General features: G+C 38.9%; 1 protein-coding gene across 1 annotated transcript; it reads right to left on the bottom strand.

Annotated features, from left to right (window-relative positions):
• Positions 1 to 300: 300 nt before the first annotated feature.
• GTF2B (general transcription factor IIB) lies at positions 301 to 22,184 on the bottom strand. The gene is made up of 7 exons (XM_010178011.2): positions 22,147 to 22,184; positions 20,486 to 20,592; positions 10,262 to 10,395; positions 3,593 to 3,739; positions 3,327 to 3,456; positions 2,422 to 2,703; positions 301 to 793 (listed from the first exon to the last, which is right to left on the bottom strand). The coding sequence occupies exons 1-7, from the start codon at positions 22,182 to 22,184 to the stop codon at positions 660 to 662; spliced, it is 972 nt and encodes a 323-aa protein (XP_010176313.2). The 3' UTR covers positions 301 to 659.
• Positions 22,185 to 22,475: the final 291 nt, after the last annotated feature.

The following is a 22,475-nucleotide window of genomic DNA, read 5'->3' as shown; positions in this document are numbered from 1 at the left end:
ATGCAGCTCGTCCTTTCACAACACGCTTGGAAATCTTCCGCAGCAGTTGTGCAAATATTCAAACTGCTCTGCAGCAACTGCTTGCATTCTGGGTTAGTCACCCACGCTGCACTCCACAGCTAACTACAAATACTAGAGCCACGCTAGAGATTCAGAATTGCCAGAAAGCGAGCATTTAAGCAGCCTTGTGCCCAAGCAGGAAGCTAACTCTACCATTCTATGGCCTGCATGCCAGTTCTCAGCAGGTGGAACAGCAGGTGCGTGTCAAGGTGCAGCGATATTCACAAGATGGCAAGTGTTTTTGGAAAACAGTTTATTTGGGAATTACACAGTATTTTCAATCTTCCAAAATACATCTTACTAGATCCCTACAAAAGAAATCTAAATAGGTACAACAATATGAAATTAACTTTGTTGCAACAGTCATTAAATATTTACTTCCACTAATATATACATACAAAATGCCACACAATGAGCTTGTTTACCCTTGGAATGTGTGCTGGTTCCAGCAGTTATGCTCCATCTCCATATCCTCCAGTTCCACAACATGAAGACTCAATATTAACACTTTGTACATCCTTTATTATAGACAAAAAAATCAAAAGTTTGTTGTTGTTGAGGGGTTTTTTAATAGAAATTAAAAGTAACCCTCTGCAATTTCACAGCTGTGGTAGTTTGTCTACTGGGGTATCAAACTTGAAGTCTGCTGGGAAGAGATCTGGAGCTCGAGGATAGATCAGCCTGTACGATTGTCTAATCGTAACATCAGCCACACCAGCAATATCACCAATTTCTAAGACAAAAAGCAGACAAGTGATTAGTTTTTACTTTTGCCATCGGTATGGAAGAAGCCAGCAAGCATAATTTATCTAGAAGTGCCATACACTTAGCTTAATTCATAGCTCTCCCAAAGCCTGGAAAACATGGTTTTAACCACTGTGACTACGATTTTGCATACAAGTCTGTCTTTTCGCATGCCATAATTAAACTTTTACTATCAGTCATGGAATAATATCAGTTTCAGTGACAGAGGGCCAAGAACGCAAAAGTCATTGAAAACATCTACTGCAAAGTCTACGTGTGAGCAGCAACACTAACAAATCATTGTCAACATCAGGATCTTCCTTTTTGTGCTTTCCTTAAACACAAGCAATACCAGCAGAAAACTTCAGTGTAGGCAAAATGGAATACCTTCAGCTAAACGTGAACTGCACTGACCTTAAAATGCACAGAGAAGTAAGTTAGAGGCACAGGGCAAGCTGCTGGTTAACAGGCAAAGGAGACACTTGAGAGATGCACGAAACTTAAACTTGAGATTTAACCAAGTCTGGAATTTAAACCTTGAACTGCATGAAAGCCTTCAGCATTGTCTGAGGATGCTGAAGGAGAAGGGAGTCATGTCTGTATCCATGGCAGGCAGCTGTATTTTGTTTTAACGATCACTCTTAAGAGACATAGTCCAATAGCTCAAGGTGGGGAAGGACTGAAGGCACCACGCTGCTTGGGCTCTAGATCACTCACATGCTCAGGAAACTGCCGACTTGATGAAAGCTCCAGGGACAGAATAAGCAGTGATTAATGCAGAACAAAGCATCACAACCTGACAGATAAAGGCTATTCTTTACCTAAAAGTAGATCTCCACTAAGAAATTACTACATTTTTAACGTTTCTGATCTGAAGCAGATGCAGCAGAGCTTCCACAGCCAACTACCAGCCCTTGGATCCATTTATCACACCAAGTTCTAACAGTGCAGCCTCACCTCCCTCCCTTCCCCGTGCACTGCCCCCATCTAGGCCTGATTCTCTTGAGCCCCAGAGGCTGACCCAGGCTGCTCTGAAGCTCAAGAACAGTCCTGAACTCTTTACCAGCTTCCTAAGGACTACCCTACCAGAAGACAGTAGTGCCAAAGGTGATCTACAGCCACGCCTGCTGTCCCACCACTCTCAATCTCTATCACAGGCTTGCAAGAAGTCAAGGAACACGTACCAATTTGGGTGATTCCCTGGCCACCAGGATGATTAAAGACCCGATGCAATCAAAAGCCATCACGCTACCTGCGACTGCCCCAGGTTTGCATTTGGAGTACTTCAGAGGAGCAGAATGCACACACCCAAATATTAGCACGGGTACAGTTAAAGTTATGCTCATTTGAACGCACTGGTCTATTGCATTCAAGAATCCAATTCCAAGTGCCAGAAGAAAGTGAACTCAGTTTACACTGAGCACAGCCAACCACTCAGTTTTCATTTTGAGGAGCAGGAGATCCTGGTTTGGTCCTTGCTGTAAGCAATTAGAACAGCAGCTTATCACTACCTGCACAGACCTCATCCAAGCTGAGGAACACCGAATTCTCTTTCAAGCAGCAAGATGTGGCAGAGGGGAATTTAAAAAGAAAAGAAAAAAAAAAGTGAAGTTTTACCTTTTTGTGTCCTTTTCTCTGCAGAAGCTTGTGATGCCATATAAATAGCTGCGGCTGCTACAGAGATAGGGCTTCTCCCAGGAACCAAATCTAATTCCACAGCTTTACGGGCAATATGTGTTGCTGCCATTTGTACTTGTTTGGGAAGACCCAGATTGGAACAGAATCTTGACATGAAGTCTCCAGTTGTAATCAGATCAACACTGGTTTCAAGAGCCTTCAAAATAAGTTTAAAACACCGGCCTATTTCCTTCTTTGAAATCCTGGACACTGCACATATTTCTAAACAAAGAGTAAAAATTAAACTTTAGGCTTGACAGCATTTGCTCCCCCAAAATAATCAAATTTGATTCTCATTATATTCAGACCCACAAAGAAGGCCAATGGCATGAAGGTGGCCAATGGCCACCATGACTAAATAAGCTTTGCACATTTGTGAAATTTCCAAATCACTTCAGTCAGTGCATATTTTTCATAAGGAGATACCCAATAAAGCTTGTTTAGTAAAGGAAATTCAGTACTCAATGCCAAAAAAAAGTTGTATCCCTGTCAAGGAAAAGTTGCACATATTTACTGCAGAACTGTTGGTTCAAATTCAGTTACAACAGTCCCTATCACCCTCCAATCAAAGCAATACCCTTTAAATTTCACCAACACTCATAATAACTTTCAAATGTCAATTTTTTAAAATACATTATGACCAAAAATCCTATGCCTGAGAGCCCACTCACTTCACAAATATAACCAATTCCCAGACTCCCACCTACCCTCTCCCCCAAAGGTGAGCTGTACCTGAGAACAACCAACTTGGCAAAGTCCAGAAATGAGGAAACCAACCTCCCACAGTGACACTAACTAGACCTTTACTTCATTGCAAAATTGAATCTGTATCACTGAAAACTTACCTTTAAATGTTCTTGGAACACCCTCTTGCCTACAGGCTATGTAGAGACAAGCAGAAGCAATAGCATCATTACTCCTTCCCTTCAGGCTCTTCTGCTCATACACTTGCTTGAATAAATTATTTGTTCGATCCTTCAAAGAAAGAAGACTAAATTTAATTAACTCTAGGCCATTTAATTAGCAGCAGTATCAAAAATTCATATGCTCATTATATTATGCTAACTAAGTCAATGCCAGAACAATTTAAGGAAGGGAGACACGAACTTACAACTATATTTCTAGGGAGGTTGATTCTGTCTGCCATGTTCGTAATTTCTTTGAAAGCATTCATCATGGCCCGATCTGAGCTGCTCATAGTTCTGCGGTTTTGGTACTTTGAATTCCCAAATTCATCAAAACTTGCTGCACCTGTACCCTGAAAAAAAAAAAAGTACTGTCAATAAAACAAGCAACTTCATCCTCATTTCAAAAGCAAACATCTTCCAGCTTTATACGTCTTAATTCAAGGCATTCGGTTCAAACGGTTGTGCAAATAAACATCACTGAAGTGAATCACACAACCCAGCGCTGTTCCAAACATCAGGTTCTATACTCTGCACGAGTCTCAAATCACAAACTGATTTCCAAGGACTGCAGACTATGGGGGGATTTTTCTTTCCTAACGTAACAATAGCTTAAAGAATAAAATGAATAATATATAGCCAACGTGTGTGCCTCAACACTCTTGGTGCCAATGCTGAGGTCCACGATTAGATTTTATGCAACCCGTATGTCATGTGGGCTGCATCTGCACTGTGGCAGACTGTTGAGTCAGAGAAACTAATTTTTATGGCCAACTGGAGACCAGCTGTTGCAGTGATAACTCAAATATGAAAATGAAGGCATGTGCAAAGAGAACATCCAAACCAATGACCTATTCTAAGCCAATGTGATACTGTGCTGCTAGCAGTTGCAAGCCTTAATTGTGGCAAGATGTAAAAATCCATATATTCTGCCTTTGCAGGAAAATCACAGTCCTCTTAAAATAAAAGCTTGAGGTCTTAAGAGAATTGACAACTCAACCTGGCAACTTCAAAACAAGTTTCCAACATGCATTTTTTTGTACCTTACAATTCTTAGTACCAATTGCACACTTCTATTAAATATGCAATCAATTTTGTCCAACTAAGAGGGTCTAAAGATATTTAAGGTCTTCAATTTGCCATCATCCTGAAACATGTCTTTAACAAATAATGCCATGTCAGATTAGTAATAGCTGATGATGACAACATGGCCTCTAAGTTCAGAAGAGCAGTATCTGTAATTTATATTGTCTACTCATGTGCTTGCCTTCACAGTCTGTGGGGCCATGAGTTCTCTCAAGCAGAAAAAGCTTCTTCACAACAATTCCACATTGTAAGTAGAAACTCAGATCCCCAGAATCAGCATTTATTCCTTGCTGGTACCTTCAAACAATTTAGCTGGGCAGGGGCATCCAACTTTCACTGCAGACAGATTTGGTCATTTAAACAAGCTGTTGTGGCGGCTGCTGCAGACACAGACGACTACACTGTTCTACAAAGCACACCTTGATCTATGACTGACTGCTAACCTGGCTATTCACATCCAGCACTTGCACACAGAGCTCTCCAGCTGAAGACTCAGTGATATACCAGGATGCCCAGGTGGTACAAAGTGGGACCAGATGTAGTAAACAAAGGGCAGGCCACAGCCTGGCACCACCTTATTCCTCTGAGCTGCCCAGATGGAGTCAGAACTCTTTACTTCTTTCCTGATCCATGCTCCTGGGAATTGCCCTTCTATTTTAGAACAGCTTCTAATTCTATAATCCCTTTGTGGTGCACATCTACATTTAATACATGTTCTGTGGCTGACACTAATAATGTTCACTCTTGACCATTCACTTACACTGTTCCACTTCCCCACACCCAAGTGCTCCAGTTACACCCCACTTCTGACAAGCTCAGGAGGCTCCTCTGTTGTTGAGACCCCATCTGTGACGCACACACACTCTGATACTGCTATGGAGACCAAAGACTCCAGCACAGAACCCTCACTGCAAGTTTCCCTAGCCCCTTCAATAGGCCCTCTATGACAGACGATTCCAAGACTGTTCTTGCTTTTTTCCTACTCCTTCAACCATGCTTTCAGATGAAAGAACCACCTTAGAAATGATCCTGGCAGCAACACAGCAGAGGGCTGCTCCAAAGGCAATCCTACTTCCTTGACTGGATCAACACCTCTAACTATCCAAAGGTTCCCGGTAAGGTTTAAAGGTAAACAAAAGAACAAGAATGAAGCACAAGAAAACTTCAGGCCACAGAGAGCATTACAAACATATCTGCCAACTTCCTTTCAGAATTTATGCCAAAACAACTTCCTTGGCCCAAAATATACATAAGTCTCAGGTCAAAAGGCTCCTTCCTGGCCACCACTCATACCCATGTTCTCTGCAATGCATTCACGTGCATCATGGCCTCCTAGACCAGTGCTATGCACAAATGCTTACAGGAACTGCGTGTGCTCCAGGTCTTGTAGCTAGCAGGAGAGCGACCACAGACATAGGTCCACCAACCCTGACAGCAAGTCTCCAGTCCTTGTCTATTCAGGCTTCATGTCTCCTTTACCAGGAACACTGCTCTGTCCTGCGGCCATCAACTATTCCTCTTCACCACAAGGATTTTCCCTGGTCCACTACACAGCACCTAATTTACTCCCCCCCCCCGCCCCCGGTAATGGTTCTCCTCAACCTCTCATTTTTTACTTTCTTGCTGGTACTTAAGTTACTGTTTCCTTTGAACGTTTGCTTATGTCTATTGAAGCTACAGTGCAGCTATACGCCAGTTCTGTCAGCCCAAGGCTTTTACCCTGTGGGGATGAGCACTCTCCAGGAGCCATACCCAACATACAGCTCGCAACTATAAACAGGTTGGAAAATACTCTTCCGTATCAACTGCTTAAACAAACCACAGCAATTCTCCCTGCATTTGCTATTTAAATGCACCATCTACTTCTCTTCTGGAGCTTTCATTGAGGGACAATGCTTTGTTGGATTCAGCCCCTGACAACCATATCAGGAGTCCCTTTCCCTTTATGGAAAGAAACAGAAGCCAAATAGTTTTAACTGAAATCAAGCAGACTTTAAGAATTGTGTGTTTTACTGTTGTGGTCTTTAAGAGACATCTACTTTTATCTTTACCATCTCAGCAATAAATGTATCTGTCAAAGTCAAGAGTTCCACCTGTTTTGCTGTCAAACAGAGCAGAAACCTCACGGACTCAATCCTGGAAACAACCTCAAAGATAGCCAGAGTGAGAAAACAGTCCAGCAAACAGCAGCAATCCCTGAAGGGGCTCAGTGGAGGTTAGGTTTACAGTGCTGGCACCAATAGCTTTGTACTCCAGTATATCCCCTTTAATAACAGAAAACAGAAGTAACACCAACATCATCCACATCATTGACTTGAGGTTATCCACAGAACCAAGGAATGCCCCCAGACCTGGCAGTCTTCTTGCCCAGTACAACCAACTCATTATACAATCTGATGGATCCTTTCTTTTTCAATCATCCCTTGATATCCTGCCACTGCTTATTAATACAGCACTTCTAGATCCAGGCCACACAGTCTGACAACAGCCAGCTCCCTTTCAGAGGCATATGACCCAAGCACAGGAATTCTATGCCAAGATATTGCGTTAATTTCTTGTTCGACCAACCTGAATTCTCTTGTAGATGTAGTCACTACTAAAATAAATAGATTAACTACAAAGGGTGAAAAAAGACAACTTTTTCCACAAGACAGGTAGCAAAATTAAAATTTTCTTTTAGACTCATAGAAAAGAGTTCTTTATATCAAGGTAGATCAAGAAGCTGCTTGTTCAGTTATTTTTCTTGAATTTTACATACGGATTTTAGAAATAACTACAGTATTCTGGCAATCAAGTCAACTTATGCCAGACTTCACCACGTCTCCAATTGATCAGATCAACTGCAGCACACAGCATTTACTTTCAGAGAGATACAGTTCTGTGCCAATATCCCAAAGACCCGCCTAAAGAATGCAAAGCACTTGCACCACAGCCAGCGGTGCGATTCATCCTCCTCTTCACAAATTAATCTTTCTCCCAACGCAGACTGTTGCTACCTCAGACAGATGGGTCGCTTAAGTATGAAAACCAATTAGGAACTAATCCCTTTGCATGGGCAAAGCAGCCTCTCTTTTGCTGCTAGCAGACACAGACCACATACCCCCCTCCAGCAGAAAGGGGTCTCAAAGCAGCACCTCCTGGTTTCAAAGTAGAGTGACAAACCATTCTGTGACGCAGAACTGGTCCAACTCCTTTACTGTGTCAAGGCAATGGCCAGTCACCAGAACTTTACTGCTGTAACTGGCAAGTGGTTCGGACTCTGCTTCCACCTACATTCCCAGTAGTTTACAACAGATCTCTAAGATGACGTGCCATGGGAATTATCAATGCCCTTCTCTTTTGGATTTTCCACAACACAGGTTGTGTTTTGTGGGGTTTTTTTGGGTTGTGGGGGTGCAGGGGGCGTGGTTTTTTGTTTTAAAGATTCTATTATCTTCAGCATGACCTCAAGCAGAAAGGAATACCTCTATTCCCTGTCCCATGCGAAAGGCCAAAGCAAGCTCTGGCACACAAACGTGGGGTCCGCTCCAGGCCGTTCTAGGAACTGTCAACTGAGAAAATACAACCTCATCCTGCTTCGTTCTCTGGAATTCATTAGGCTGTTCTGCACTCTGTTGGATGCTACTTATCTTCCTCATGACTACACCAATTTCACCCTTGTCCAACCACTGTGCATATCTAGGTCAATCCTTGCCCCAGCCTACTGCTGGCAGGGACTTCAGAAGACTGCTTGAGAAATGTACTACTTCCTTGGTTTAGTTATTTGTGCTGCAAAATTCATACCCTTTCTGCACTGATAGGAAATTTCTTCAGTGTCTTCTGATATAAGCCACCTTCTTCCTTCCAAATAACTGAGGAAAAATGCAGCTCCTGATACAGAGTTCACATCAATGTACTGACATCTCTGCTCACTGGCAAGACAAACACAGGAACTCTTGTCCAGAACACATCCTGGTTTGTCAGAGATTCCCAATTCCCTGTAGAAAATAATGTGTCTTCTGTGATTTCTCCTCTTGCACATAAAATATCCACAGTAGGACACACTGCCCCCTCTACATTCTCCAACACGACCCTTGCAGTTCCAGTACTTGGACATTTTTCTCACAGTTCTCATGGGTTAAATCAAGCCTGTTCTAGGATGTTCCGGTTAACAGCAAAAGTGTTTCAATAGATGAATATCCATCTCAAAATTGTTCGTTTTCATCAAGAGACAAACTTTTCACAGCTGTTTCTTTACATATTTAATTCTCTCACTGAGGCTGCTATCCCTCTTACTCTAAATGAGGACCTACACCTCCAAAGAGGGTTAACAGCACAAGTCACTGTTCACCTGGACACAAGTTCTGTCTTTAGCTGAAATACCTTTTGTCGTTTTGAACATGGAGGTTCTAGAAGAACTCAGAAGGTTGTCCTACCTACTGAATCAAACAGAGTTCCTAGAAACAAGCCCTGTATTTACACAGGCCCAAAACAAGACAACAGTATGAACCTGGAGCAAACAGTCCACTTCTGCATCTGTCCATAAAGGTGTATTTCTGATCTTTATCACAGCTGACCAAATCAGCAACAGAAATCCACACCCCAAGAACTACAATCTTTCTGGACCTATACAGGTGATGTTATTCTAACACAGTTTCATAGAGCTACTTAGCAATGCCAACTTTTTTTTAATGGAGCAGTGCAGAAATCTGTTTGCCTGAACAGATTCCAAAAGCCACCATAAGGCATCCTAAAATCTGGTGGGCAGCAATGCTTGGAGTTGTCCAAAACCCAAGCATCTACTTGGAAAACCCTTTGAATGGAAGGTTTCTTTTTCACCAATGGAGCTTCAAGATTAGCTGTCCATATCAGTATTTATTAGTCTTTAACTTGTCTTCAATTTCATCTTCAACTCTTTGAAGACTTCCTGGTTGAGAAGCATGGTGCACAGTTCTCTGTACACATCCATACGTATTTAGGCACGTCTACTTCTTCATCCCATCAACATCACTGGAACAAAAAGCTTCTGAGAAATCCTAGTGTGCATGTACCACAACACACAAAGCAGCAAAATATTTTTTTGTAGTTATTTATCAGCAACTGGACCACTTTTCATGAAATTTTCAAGAAATCCACAAGTATCAATTTGAATCTTGCAACAGAAAATATAACACAAGTACAACAACGAAAACTTACCTGGGTCACTACTTTATTAAAGGGAGTGCATTTGGGCAATTAATCTTCCTTGCTTTTTCATCGGAAACAGCAGGATATGGCTGTACCACTAAATTTCAACTCCAATATACACTGAAAACTTTCTTCTGGAGCACTCACACCATGAAAAACTTCTACATTTTGTGCTTTAATGTTAAGTGGAAGAACATGTACAGCACACGTGTAGATCTCCAGGTCTCCAATATCAATCCGATACAGATTTTATTACAAAAAATGATCAAGTTGGGCAGAACTAGCTAGTGAGACCTCAAAACTAAGTATCTGTTATTTCAGAATCATCTCAAATACACATCCTCAGTCAGTGTTTCTTCAAAGATTGCAACATGAGCTTTTCTATTACAGCAGCATACCAAAGAGAGGCAAGTAACCCCACAGCACTGCAAACTTTTCTTCTGTGGAAGAGGTCATCCCTTTCCTGCTACCCCCATGAAAGAGCCACACTGTACACACCATTAAAATGTAAGAGACAATCTCTTTGTAAATACATTCTCTGAACAGTTTCCCTATAGACATACAAATATGTACTTGACATAAAAATGCTCAAACTTAGTAAAATTTAGTATTTTAAGTGTTACCTTGCCAATCATTGTACTCAAGTCGCCATCGCTCAACAAAGGATTCTGGGTATCCCCAACTCGAGATGGATCTTTTGTTGCTTTGTCATTGCTGAAAGTTCTCCACTCTGACCCTACGTCTATGACCCGGTCACCTGAGTTCACAGAAAGCAAAAGTCTGCATTAATGTAACATTTTGAAATATTTCATGAAACACTAAGTTACACAATAACTTGCAGGACAATGTACAAAAATGTTTGGGATTCACAAGTTGAATGCAATTGAAAAAATGCAACAAAAGCTGCACAGAAAACATAAGTAACTAGAGAAATGCATCCAGAACATTAAGAGTTAGAATATTATCAGATTTTCAATACACAAAAGGAATCAAGACCTTGATTTCAAGCTGGAGGTCATGGTTGCCTATGGATGTTCTCAGCACTTAGACAAATAAGTTATTGTAACTTAACAAGCTCTCACGTTTGCCATGTGTTCAAAGTGCACACGTGAATTACCTGTCATGCACAATCTCATTAAACTGCAGTAAATCACTTTGTGCAGGAGCTCCAGGTCCTCAGTACTCTGAAATATGCCACCTTCTAACCCACCGTAACGATACTTTTCAGCTCAATTCTTGTTCTTCAGGGGAGCTCTGACCCTTCCCAACTCCATTTATGATGCTTGACTGTATCAACACACAATATAAATATATGCACAACTATTTCTTCTTAAACTCAATCTACTCTGTTATACATAGAACAGTTTAAATATAGATTCAGAGCAAGCAGAGAAAGCACTAAACCCACATTCGCTGAATGAAACAACTTTCCTTGCAGTCCTCTATATATCTCACATTCCTACATAACTTTTCCTACAGCAACTTTTCAGATTGAGAAATAACTCTAACCAACACTCTGATGCAGGCAAAAGCCCTACAGTAATCACAATAATACAACCTTAAAAAAAAGCCCAACAAAAACCACACCACAAAGCAGGAGGGAGGGGGACAAAACCAAACAAAAATTCACAAACCACACACCCCCTGCTGTTGGCAGCACAGTTCATTCTATTCACAGGTCTGGTAAAAGCTGCATCTCAAAGGTATCGCCTCCAGACCAATACTACAGGTTTTTTAAGAATGCGTGTACAGAAAAGCACAAAAATAACACTTTTCTTACTGTTTTGCAGTAAAGCAGGTTCCAGCTCTGCATAGGATATCAGAAGAAACTTCAATATAATCGTCACCCTGCTTTGCTGAACCCAAGGAAAAATTCACTACCCTTATCAGTGTTTAAGTAAGTTGTGAAAGAATGTCTGCAAGGAATCAGTAGCACTGACTGCAAGAAAAATTTCCAGTATGGAAGCCTGAGTATGAAACCACAGTGGCTGATTTAACCTGGTGAAAACATAAGCAGATAGACGAGAGCACTCTCCAAGCAATGGTAATACAAGATGTGAAGCTGGAGAACACGCGGGAGCAAAGGACAGAGTGGTGCAACGGCACAATTCCTTTGGGGGCGAGTGGGATCTATTCTGAACGAGGAACTTGATTCTTAACACAAAATTATGCAAGGAATATGCTTGAAATTGAAAGCTGTGAATGAACCATAAGGAATCACCACAACCAAAAACACTAAAGGGTGGGGGGCAATCATTAAAAACGAGAAGGTCAAGAATATAGCAGAGTAAAAGAAGGCACATATCCATTCTTCCTGTTACAAAGGTCTCCTCCCCCTTGCAAGTTTAAATTAGCAGACAGCATGCTCCTCTAGCCTCTGGACTCTGTAAATATTTGAGTCAGTACTGCTCCTTCTATGGCCTAGCACTAACTTTACTTTTAAGACAACCCCCCAATACTGTTTACAGCATCTAAAAAAAGCAAAATGTACTTAAAATTCTGGCATAGTATAAATAGAACACTGAGTACAGGGCAATGATGTAATATTTTTTCCACACAAGTGGGAATGACCTAAATGACTCACACTCAGGGATCTGCCTCTTGTGAGTTATGAACCATTCCTGCCCTGACAAAAAAAGCGTTATATCACTGCCTGCTTTGGCAAGCATACTACAAACAGAGGATTCAGACTACTATTTCAGAGTGAGAAAAGATTAAGTAGAACAAATCACTGATATAAAGCATTTGTGTAATTAATATGCAGTATGCAAATGCCTTTGCCAAGAAATCTGCTACTGCAGAAAAAAGTTTTTCTGCATGCTCTGTGTCTTTTTTAAAATAAGAGGTGCAATACTAGGAAGTGCATTCCACCTTTCATAAGGCTTCTATAAAAGCGTAACACCAGCTAGAAATATTAACAAAAATGGAACAAATAGGCCAAACTGTTTCCATAGATGGAAAACATACTCGGGTACAAGCAGCTAGTTCTCCCATTCTACACACACACACAAAACTGTGGCATTTATTATTTTTAACTCTTCGAAACATAAAAAACACCTTGGAACTGTGATGTTAGTATAGGTGTAATTACTCCTCACCCTCAGGGAGTGGGAAAAAACCTTAAAATACTGAAATCAGTCTTACAAAAAGTAGTATAAGGAATCAGCCTTTAAGACTGGTCCCAAGTTAACATTTCAGGACCTAAACTGAATTTACTGGGTTGTATATTACTGATTGGCCTTCCAGAAGCACCTGGAAAATGGGTCTGCCAGTCAAACATCAGAGTAAAAAAGCCCCCAGTAAGTACCTTATAAAATCATCTCTGCTTTCTCACATCATTACTATATTGGTTTTGGCAACAGTATCAAGCTGTGATAAGGATGGGAGTGGCTGCATATTTCCCTCACTACTTCCTTTTGATGCAGTTCTTTTGAAAAAAAATAAGCTTCACTAGATATGGTTACATTAGACACTCCTTTATTTAATTTTCATCAAACAGATGAGTTCATCTCCTCAGTTTCTTCCTCTGAAGTACATACAAAAAATGCAGTTTAAAAGAGCAAATCTTTGTGGAACCCATCTCCAGACTGACATCCCGTAGCATCTTTCTGAAGAGATCAGTTTTTCCTCCACTGCCTCATTTAATTTTGTAAACCATTCTTCCAGTATTCAGTTACTCTTTAAAATACAGTCTAACAGACTAACAGACAGGCTCTAGTGGAAATGCACACTGCAAACTTCACTGACTCAGGTTACCCACCATCTGAAAAGCTCATTTAGTAACACGCAGAACTGTTATTCAGAACAGAAAACCTCAGACCAAGGTTACTTTTCTTCACAATTGCCAAATGCAAAGAGCATGTGCTACAGAAATGCAGGAGTAAACTCACGTCAGGATCAAAAATTAAAATATCATTTTAAACAGTTTTAAAAAATTAGCTTAAAGTGTCTGCACAACACACATTATACATGTTTACTCTCTCCCTAGAAACAGAAAGTGATTTCTCAAAGGAAAACATTTTCACTCAGCAAGTCCTGAATTTGCAATGACATATTTATAGAGAAATAATACCAGTTATTTTGATGTTGCACTCCACTTGTAATAATTCATAATACACATGTATTTTGTATTATCTGTTATATGAAGTCAATATAGCTTAAAATTGAAGAGGTTTAATCAAAAGAAGAAATAGGATAAAATTCAAACCTCAAGTAATGTTACCTTCCATATCCAGTCCTGAAACAATTCTGAGAAGTTATGTTCTTAAGTCTTTAACAGGGGAGCTCTCATGTTAGCTATACATTGCATCAAGTTCTAGACATTAGTAGCTAATATTTTAATCTTAACATAAATACGGTATTAAAGTATATTTACACTGTAAAGTACCTAAATACCTACTGCTCCTACAGAAAGTTTCATTCTTAAAGTTAGTTAAGGAATCTGCTGCCATCTAGTGAGCATATGTATTATACTTTTATTAACTGAAAGCACTTTACAATGCCAATTTAAAAAAAAAAAAAAAAACAAACTATACTTACAATTAATTTCAGTCAACTCTTATTAACCAGAGTAATGAGGTGCTAAAACAAACTACAATGAAAAACCTATGTAGACTACAAGCTGAGGAGAATCATCAAGACATGTAACTGCACACAGTCAGGCTGAACTGAGCCTTGTCTTCTCCAAGCTAACAGTCTCAGCCTCTCCTCATACAGAAGATGCTTCACACCTTAAATCACTTCTGTAACCTCCTGCTGGACTTGCTCCAGCCAGCCTCTATCTTTCTGGTACTGAGGAGCACAGAGTTAGACACAGTACTCCAGATACCTACTCCTCCACATTCTGTTTATTAGCTTACTCACTGCCCCATACAATAGTACTCAACTTCATTGCTTCCAAAATAAACACTCAAATTTTTTTGTTGTTTTTTAACTTTTCAGCTTTAGATTTTTTATTTAAGACCAGATCTATTAAACGTTAATACAATAAACTCTTGGGGGGTGGGGAGGGAGGAAACAACACAATTTTACAGTCACAGCTTTTTCTACAAAATTTCCAGCCTTTTGTAAGACAGTAAGATTCTTTGCAAAAAATTATCTTGTTTTCAATAAATTCTCAGCACCACAAATGCATCATCACCAACAGCAGCATCAGCCTATTCACAAGACTCCAACAGAACCAGAACAGGCTTTGAGATGTTAAAGAAAAAAAACAAAAAAAACCAACCAACCAAATAAACAAAAAAATCCACAGAAGTCTTCCACTAGTTTCCAGACATCAACAGCATCATACCAGTACCTATAGGTAACTACGAATTGAAAGAGACAGTATAGCAAATGACTGTTACAAGAACAAAGGCTTAGCAGCTCCTGCATATCAAAATTATGACAAATTTAAAAGGACTTCCAGGATCCCAAAGCCATCAACTTATAATAACTTTGGAGGAAGGAAATGAGAGTAGAAATGTTAAACAACCTGGCAGACAAGTCTGGTCAGTTGAAGTCACAGCTCTCCAGGAACCCTGGCCTTTAAAAGACAAACAGCTCAAGAACTTGCTAAGGGTGCTCCAGACTACAGAATCTCAATGAAAAATGTTGTGCCTGATCTACGCTACATCACAAAAAAGAGCTTTGGGCTCTTCTTCCATCAGAGGAGTTCAGATAATTTCTAGCCCTTATTTGCCCTAAATCACTTTGCCAATCTGATAAGGAAGCAAGTAAAAAAGCATTCCCTAAATAGGATGATTCAAAATGTTCCACTAGATAAATCTAGTACTTCAACTAATGGAAACATTCTTCATAGTGGCTCTCAAACACCTTTGCTTCTCAGCCTAGAACCGACTAACCAGAAAATCTCCACCCTCCAGGAAATTTCATGCTAAGACAGCAGTGCTTATTACAAAGCCTGACAAAAAATTACTAACTTCTGATTTCTAAAGTCTAAGTTTCCACTGTTACAAGTGCTATTGCTGAAACAGCTAGCATCATCACCCTTGTCTTCAGAGCTGAAATTAGTTAAACTTAAAACACAGACTATTTGAAATGCTGACTAAAAAAGGCTAGCAAATTACTTTCTTCATATTACAAATGCCCTGCGTAAATCAAGCATCCATGAATGCTCATGCAAAAGTCAACTATTCAAATTTTCTGTAAGCATCAGCATCCTTTATAATTAGCATTCCTCTGGATGCAAGGAGTTTTATTTGCAAGGACTAACTTTTGTTGACACCTTTTAGCGCTCTGGACACCAAGTGTGGAAGCCGTAACCAGATGTAAGGTGCTAACACACATCCATATTGAAAGACTTTTGCCTATTCACTCAAGTAACACTTTAAATTGAGATTTTGCAATGTAGTTTCCATGTTGCTAATACTCACAGAAAGAAGTAACCATGAACATACACCCAAATATGAAAAGATTTTTCACCATTTGGAGGTATAAAGATACTAGAGTAGAGGAAACTGTAACTGCCCTCAGCTGGGATCAAGTCTGAAGTACTTACGCACCTTCTCCACTTACAGGATACTATCAACAGATTAAATAAATAAATAAATTTTAAAAAGGACTGGCCAGCAGAGAAGCAAACACCTTCCTACTCATCTGTTTTATTGTAGAGAAAAAAATACCTGTGGTATAGTTAAATTTTATCTATTCTTTCATTTATCTATTCAGACCATACCTGAATTTAAGATGTGCCATTCAGATCTCAAACTTTTCAGAAGCATTAGCCAATCGAATATTCTGACAGAATTTTATAAGAGCCTTACTACTGACCACAAGCTATTAAACTTTTTTCCCCAAAATTCTCTAAATGAACTCTCAGCTATACACAGAACATGGAATAAACATCTGAATACAGGCCATAATCTGATTCAAAGCTTTAACACGTTGGTACATGGCCAAGGATTTCCATCAGCTGAAGACAGACTTCTGCATTTCTATTTAAGACTGCCACCCAAAAAGATTCCATACGAGAGCACTGTTGTTCTCTAAGCCATACCTGCCTACTGAAGTACACAGAGGTAACCAGTTAGAGAAAATCACTTACTAAAATCTGAAAATAAACTCCTCACTGCTCCCACTCCTGTTCACTAAGACAACATTTAATGAAACTACACAGAAGTTTAAGCAAAGTCTTAGATCAGAAATATATTCCCACCTCACGGTACACACCACTAGACTCATTCCTACCCCCTCCTGTAATTCAGCTCACCACCTTGCTACATCAAGAAAATTCAGTGCTTTGTGTTCTAATTCAATTCTGCTTTCTTCAGCCCCTTCTGGCATATGAGCTGACTTCCAGCCTTTTTCTTACTGCCTAAAAGGCAGTAAGCAAAATATTTACCTGTCAAGAAAATGGATTTACTAGCCTTGTGTTCTTGAACAAAATGCTTATCCCCCCAATAAGTCTGTCTGAAGAATGAGATATGGTCAACATTTTAAATGAACACAGAACTACTTCTCCAAACCCTAAGAACTCTGTGAATTCTCAAGCCAGCACGTGAACACTCACCATACCATACATCCTAGAATGATTTGAGAAAAGTATGTTTAATAAAACAGAAGACTCATGACAGCAGATAAACTTGGACATAGAGTTGTAAAATTTCAGTTGCAAATCAATCCAGATTAATATCAAAATTCCATGGATAATTTAGGTCTCTGACAGCCTTTCATGCAAAGGCAATTAGCAGGAGGAAAAGTTAACAAGATGGAAACAGCTACCATGAAAAGATGGAACACGAGCTAACTGAGGAAAGTTAACAGTGAAAGGCAGATGAGAGCTTTTAGTAGACTAAAGCTGTATTTTGAAGCAATAATAGAAAAGTCACCAGCTTCAGCCATACTGACATTACAGGATTTAATTGTTTTGATATTGTAGAGCAAAACAGCACAGTTTATCTAGAACAAGTGAAAAATGCTGTGCAAAGAAAAAGCAGCATACTGGATTTAACTTAAAATTTCCATCTTTTTGAGACACTAAGAACAACATCTATGAGCACAAAACAACTTTGATAAAAATCTTCCTAAAAAATGCCTTTAAAAAGCAGTATTTCCAATATACAGCTCTCCCAAAGACATGGAATTCAAATGTTAAAGAGATCAGCTCCTCCTTCTCATAGCCTCCTGCTCCCCCAAACTTTTCCATTGCTTTACCCTTTCAGCTACAGACCTGATAAATGCTCAGTTGTAATACTAATAATATTGATTTCATCTCCCAGTCCAAGAAGATTGATTACAAGACCTGAAAATTATCTATGTACCAGTTATTTTATCCTCTGACCCAGTTTTACATTAAACAAACTCACACTTTTTCCATAAATATGAAGCTTTAGTACTTTGCCATAGCAAGCAAGAAAAACATCAAGTGGAAATACACTTAATTTAGTCAGACTCTTTGCTCTGATTTCAGCCAAACTGTAATAAAATAAATAAAACTGTTAAGTGACATCACTATGTACCTTACAACAGTAAAATGAAGGCACAAACTCAGCATTTACTATTCTGCCCCATGTACACCAGCAGTGCTCTGCAGACACCAAAATCACAATATTTTAAAATAAATCTGAAACACCTCTTCGGCTATAGAGTATATTGAGTCCTTTGGGTTTTTTAACTGTTCTAATTGATCCCCTTCAGTGATAAAGGGCTCCTGAACTCTGAGCCTGCCTCAAAACATTCTCAGTGGGCCCTGTTCACATCAGCTACACATCATGATCTATAAAACACTTGAAACACAAATCTGTGACTTTTCTATGTAAGAACAGGAAATTAAATCACTACTCTCTTGAGGGGAATATGTATCATGGAATCTGCAACAAACAGAAGTTCTTATTTGGAAACAAAATTTTGTCCTCACACTTAAAACACTTCTAACTTCACACATATCCCCAGAAAACAGGTATCAGCAATTGGATCTGGTTTTCTCCTCCTCTAAATTTCTTACCAGACCAGAATAGAAAATGTTGAATGTTCACCACTTCTGTTTGGTCATGCACTCTTCAATTATTTATCTTCATCCGATTTTATTTGTTTTCCAAACTAGCTGCTAGATACCCTAGCTAATGAATTGGACATCTGCAGGTAAACTAAATTGCTGAAGGAAGGCAAGACAGAATGAGAACAATCAGCACAGCAAAAGTAAATCTTAGTCTTTTAGCGATAAATCCATAGAAAAATCTACTTAAAAAACACTGCATGCTTGAAGAAAAAACACTTTTTACCCTACCTGTAGTGTTGCTGTAAAGAGGACTAAGGCCATTTTAAACACATTTTTAAAAAATGAACTCAGCAAAAGTCTGTATTCATAGTGTAACCATTCTGCTCAACAAAAATGCTGACAACTTGAACTAAAGAAATCTCCAACACTATTGATTCAGAAGAGACCAGAGAGTAAATCTCTAAGGCAAGAATACCTTGTGACTAGGTAACAGAAGGTACGTGAAGTGAGGTTTCTGATAAAAATCTCAAGTTCCTAAAAATGAAATATATCAAGCAAAACCTTTCCCCCCTCTTCTAAAGTCAGAATTATCTTAAAAGTTATGAAGTGATCAAGATGGGCCTTTCTAAACTTTGGTGCAACTTCTATGGCAGCCATGCAAAGAGCTGAACATGGACCAAACTATTTTTGGTTTGAGGCCTATTGGCATATTTCAATAGGAAATACTGCCGTGGACTTCTGAAATCTTAACCAGCAAATTTATTAGGATTCATTTGTCTTTATCAAAATTTATGCAATTTAAACCAGCCCTTCTTTTAACAAAGCAAGTAACAATCCTCCCTCTGGCCTTTTAAATGGTTTCATAACTGTAAAGGAAATTGGTATTCAAGTTTAAATACTTTAACATTTACTTTAATAAGCTATGTGGAAGTTTGCTTTTTGCATAAACAAAAGACACATATTTTAGTCATCTCGCTAAATTAGTGGTACTTTTGGTGCAACTTATTAAACCTTTAGCTGTATGCTAACAGCTATACAAAAATTTCTAATTTAGTGCAAGACAAGAGCCAAAGCAAAATTACCAGTCTAGGAGATACGGATATAAACCCATCTGAAATATTTAGCACCATTCAATGAATCACCTGAACACGCACCCTGAAAAGAGAGGATTTTCTTTTGGTAATAGCATGTCGGGGAAAAAAAAAAAAAAGTTTAACAGAAATAAATGAGGTTTAAAGAATTATAACACCCTATGCAAAAGGAATAAAGACAGTAAGATGCTCATCCTAGAAACGATACAATTTTTAAAATTCCATTACACTTAGAAATACAGTTTAGCCTGTGGAAGTTGCTACCATATGAACTAAGTAAAGAAGCTCAGCAAAATTCCAGAAGAAAAACTGGATAGAGACTTTGGATAGTATTAAAAGCCTTAGGAGAAGTAATTAACAAAAACAGGTGCTGTCAAGGATACAAAGAGAAATCCTTCGGGGCAGAAGATAACCTCTAACTAATGGGAAACTGATTTTTTTTTTTTTTGTAAAGAACTTATTTGACAAAGAGCTTTTATTAAATTTCTTATACTTTCCTCACTGAAACAACAGTCATGATGATTAAAGACAGAATACTGGACTAGACAGCACAATGTTCTAATTCAATATTACAACATATTTTATATTTTCAATCTTTAAAGAGAGTTTGATTCTTTTCATAATGCAAGAAATTACCAGAAGGCAGACTATTCAAAACAGTAAGCTTTCAGCCAACAGAATATCATTAAAGAAAACATTAAGGCATCAAGAAAAAGCCTTTTAATACTCAAATTATCACATACCAGTTTTGTGGGAAAACAAATTTACACACACAAGTTAAATGGTAATTCAGAAAAATATGAGCAGCTACTTACCTACTACTAGCCCACACTCAGAACAAATCATATCACCAGCCCTGTAATCCTCTACTAAAATGGAATCTGGATGATTTGGGCAAGTCACTCTCGGAAGTACATCCAAACTAAGAAAAAAAATTAGAAGTATTAATTACTTTTAATCAAGCAGGTTGCATATTCAAAAATGTAAGAGTTCCTTGCTGAAAATAACACTTTAATAATACAGAATTTACAGCGATTTAAATGATAAAACATTAACTGAAACACCTGAACTTCACCTTCTATTTAAATTCTGTAATACTACATTTGACAATCAAGACTTCAGGTCATCTTGAAGTTTTTTGTGATGTATCTTGTAGCAAAACCACTTCAAATTAAAACATCAAAAATTTAAGTAACAGACTTGATTAAGTGTAGTCTAACTTGCAGTCTATCACTAAAGAAGCTCTCCAAGAAGTTAGTGGTGACTGCTTCATTCCAAATAAACACTCTCATTCTACTCAGATCAATATCACTTACCAGGTCATTAATTCAGGAAGTAGTGAACACACAACACGTATTTTTAGAAAATAGTTGATTCTACCACTCTTTTTATTATTTTCAAGTATTGGAAGAAGTAATCCCATTTTAAATTAAGCAATTAATTAGTTGGGAGATCTTAACAAAAAACAATCAGCTCATGAAGGGGATTATCCCACAACTGCATCTGATAACATGGATCTCTTTCACACCCATGCATCTTCAAGAGTTACAGCAAATATAAAAAACTTGTTTAAAGCACTGGCATTATTTAACACAACAGCTTTTAGTTACTGACTAGAGTAATAGCCACCTGATTTTAACCAAACCTCTTAAAAATAAATACTTTATTCAAGCTACTAGTGACTGTTCAGTAATTCTGTTAAAACCAATCATTTCAAAATTGGAATAGTAAATATTTACAGCTGGGGTCCGTATATTCAACAAAGCCTGAGCTAAAAAGGCAGAAGGTACAGAAGCTGATCACAAAAAAATCTGTCATGAGTACTCACCAACCTCAACCTGATTGTGCCAAAAAATAACATCTTTCAGCTGTAGAAAATATCTTATCAAAAGTTAAATCAATAAGTTCCCACCTTTCCCACTAGTCCATTATTTCAGCCTAATCTATATATTTCATCTTAATTTTTACTTTTCAGATGTTTCTGATGAGCCAAAAGTAGAGAGAGAAAAAAAAAAAGTTTTAATCCAGTGATTGTTCAGAAAAAAATCTAAAACTTGAAACCAAAATTCAAAATCAACATCGCTATTAATATTAAAGCCTCTAGAAAGAACAGCTACGCACAAGATCTTCAGACATAAATTATGTTCAAAATACTACATAAAAGCTCTTTAAACTACCCTCCTTCTCACTACTCCCAGCCAGCAGTTTCGTATGACGAGACAAAACTGTTGACGAAGCATGTGCAATCATCTGACGTTTAGCATTATGCAAAAGGCTAGTGACACAATACGCAAAAGAAAAAAATAAAATAAAATTCAGAAGCCTGAAAGAATCCTAACAGCATTTTGTTTCAGACTTTGCCTTCACAAAGCATGGGAAACATCAGTCTTTCTATCCCAATTCTAACTATTTATCTAGACATACACACTGTACTCATACTTGTGACGATACAGTTTTAACGTACGAAGCCAACTACACTGAAGGAAAATGCGTGGCACGCGTGTAAAGGCCCATCTCAGCAAATAGCTCCCGAGCTGCAGTGAGACTATCAGGAAGCGCTCCCTACATCCCCGGACAGGTTTAGCAGGAGTAACAGAGTCGCTCCACAGTCCGCTCCCTGGGCTTGCCTTCATTCCTGACTGGAAAGAAAACCTCGGGACGTCCCCAGGGAAAAAGACTAACTCAGCGCCGGTGCGGATTTAGGGTGGGAGCCCAGCAGCTATTTTCAGGCCCCGATAACCTGGAGCCAAGCCAGGGAGCAGCCACCTCGCTGAGCGGCGGCGCTGAGGCTGAGCGGTGCCCACC

This window comes from Antrostomus carolinensis, unplaced genomic scaffold (assembly GCF_000700745.2).
Source record: "Antrostomus carolinensis isolate BGI_N321 unplaced genomic scaffold, ASM70074v2 scaffold36881, whole genome shotgun sequence".
Classification (NCBI taxonomy): domain Eukaryota; kingdom Metazoa; phylum Chordata; class Aves; order Caprimulgiformes; family Caprimulgidae; genus Antrostomus; species Antrostomus carolinensis.
This window is presented reverse-complemented; position numbering and strand designations above follow the sequence as displayed.

Excerpts from the sequence above, each read along its gene's own strand:
- GTF2B (XM_010178011.2), bottom strand. The coding sequence starts at position 22,184 with ATGGGCCTTTACACGCGTGCCACGCATTTTCCTTCAGT. Across the intron at positions 3,457-3,592 it reads ACCTCCCTAGAAATATAGTT|GATCGAACAAATAATTTATT; the intron begins GTAAGTTCGTGT and ends CTTTCTTTGAAG. Across the intron at positions 2,704-3,326 it reads TGTTCCAAGAACATTTAAAG|AAATATGTGCAGTGTCCAGG; the intron begins GTAAGTTTTCAG and ends CTCTTTGTTTAG.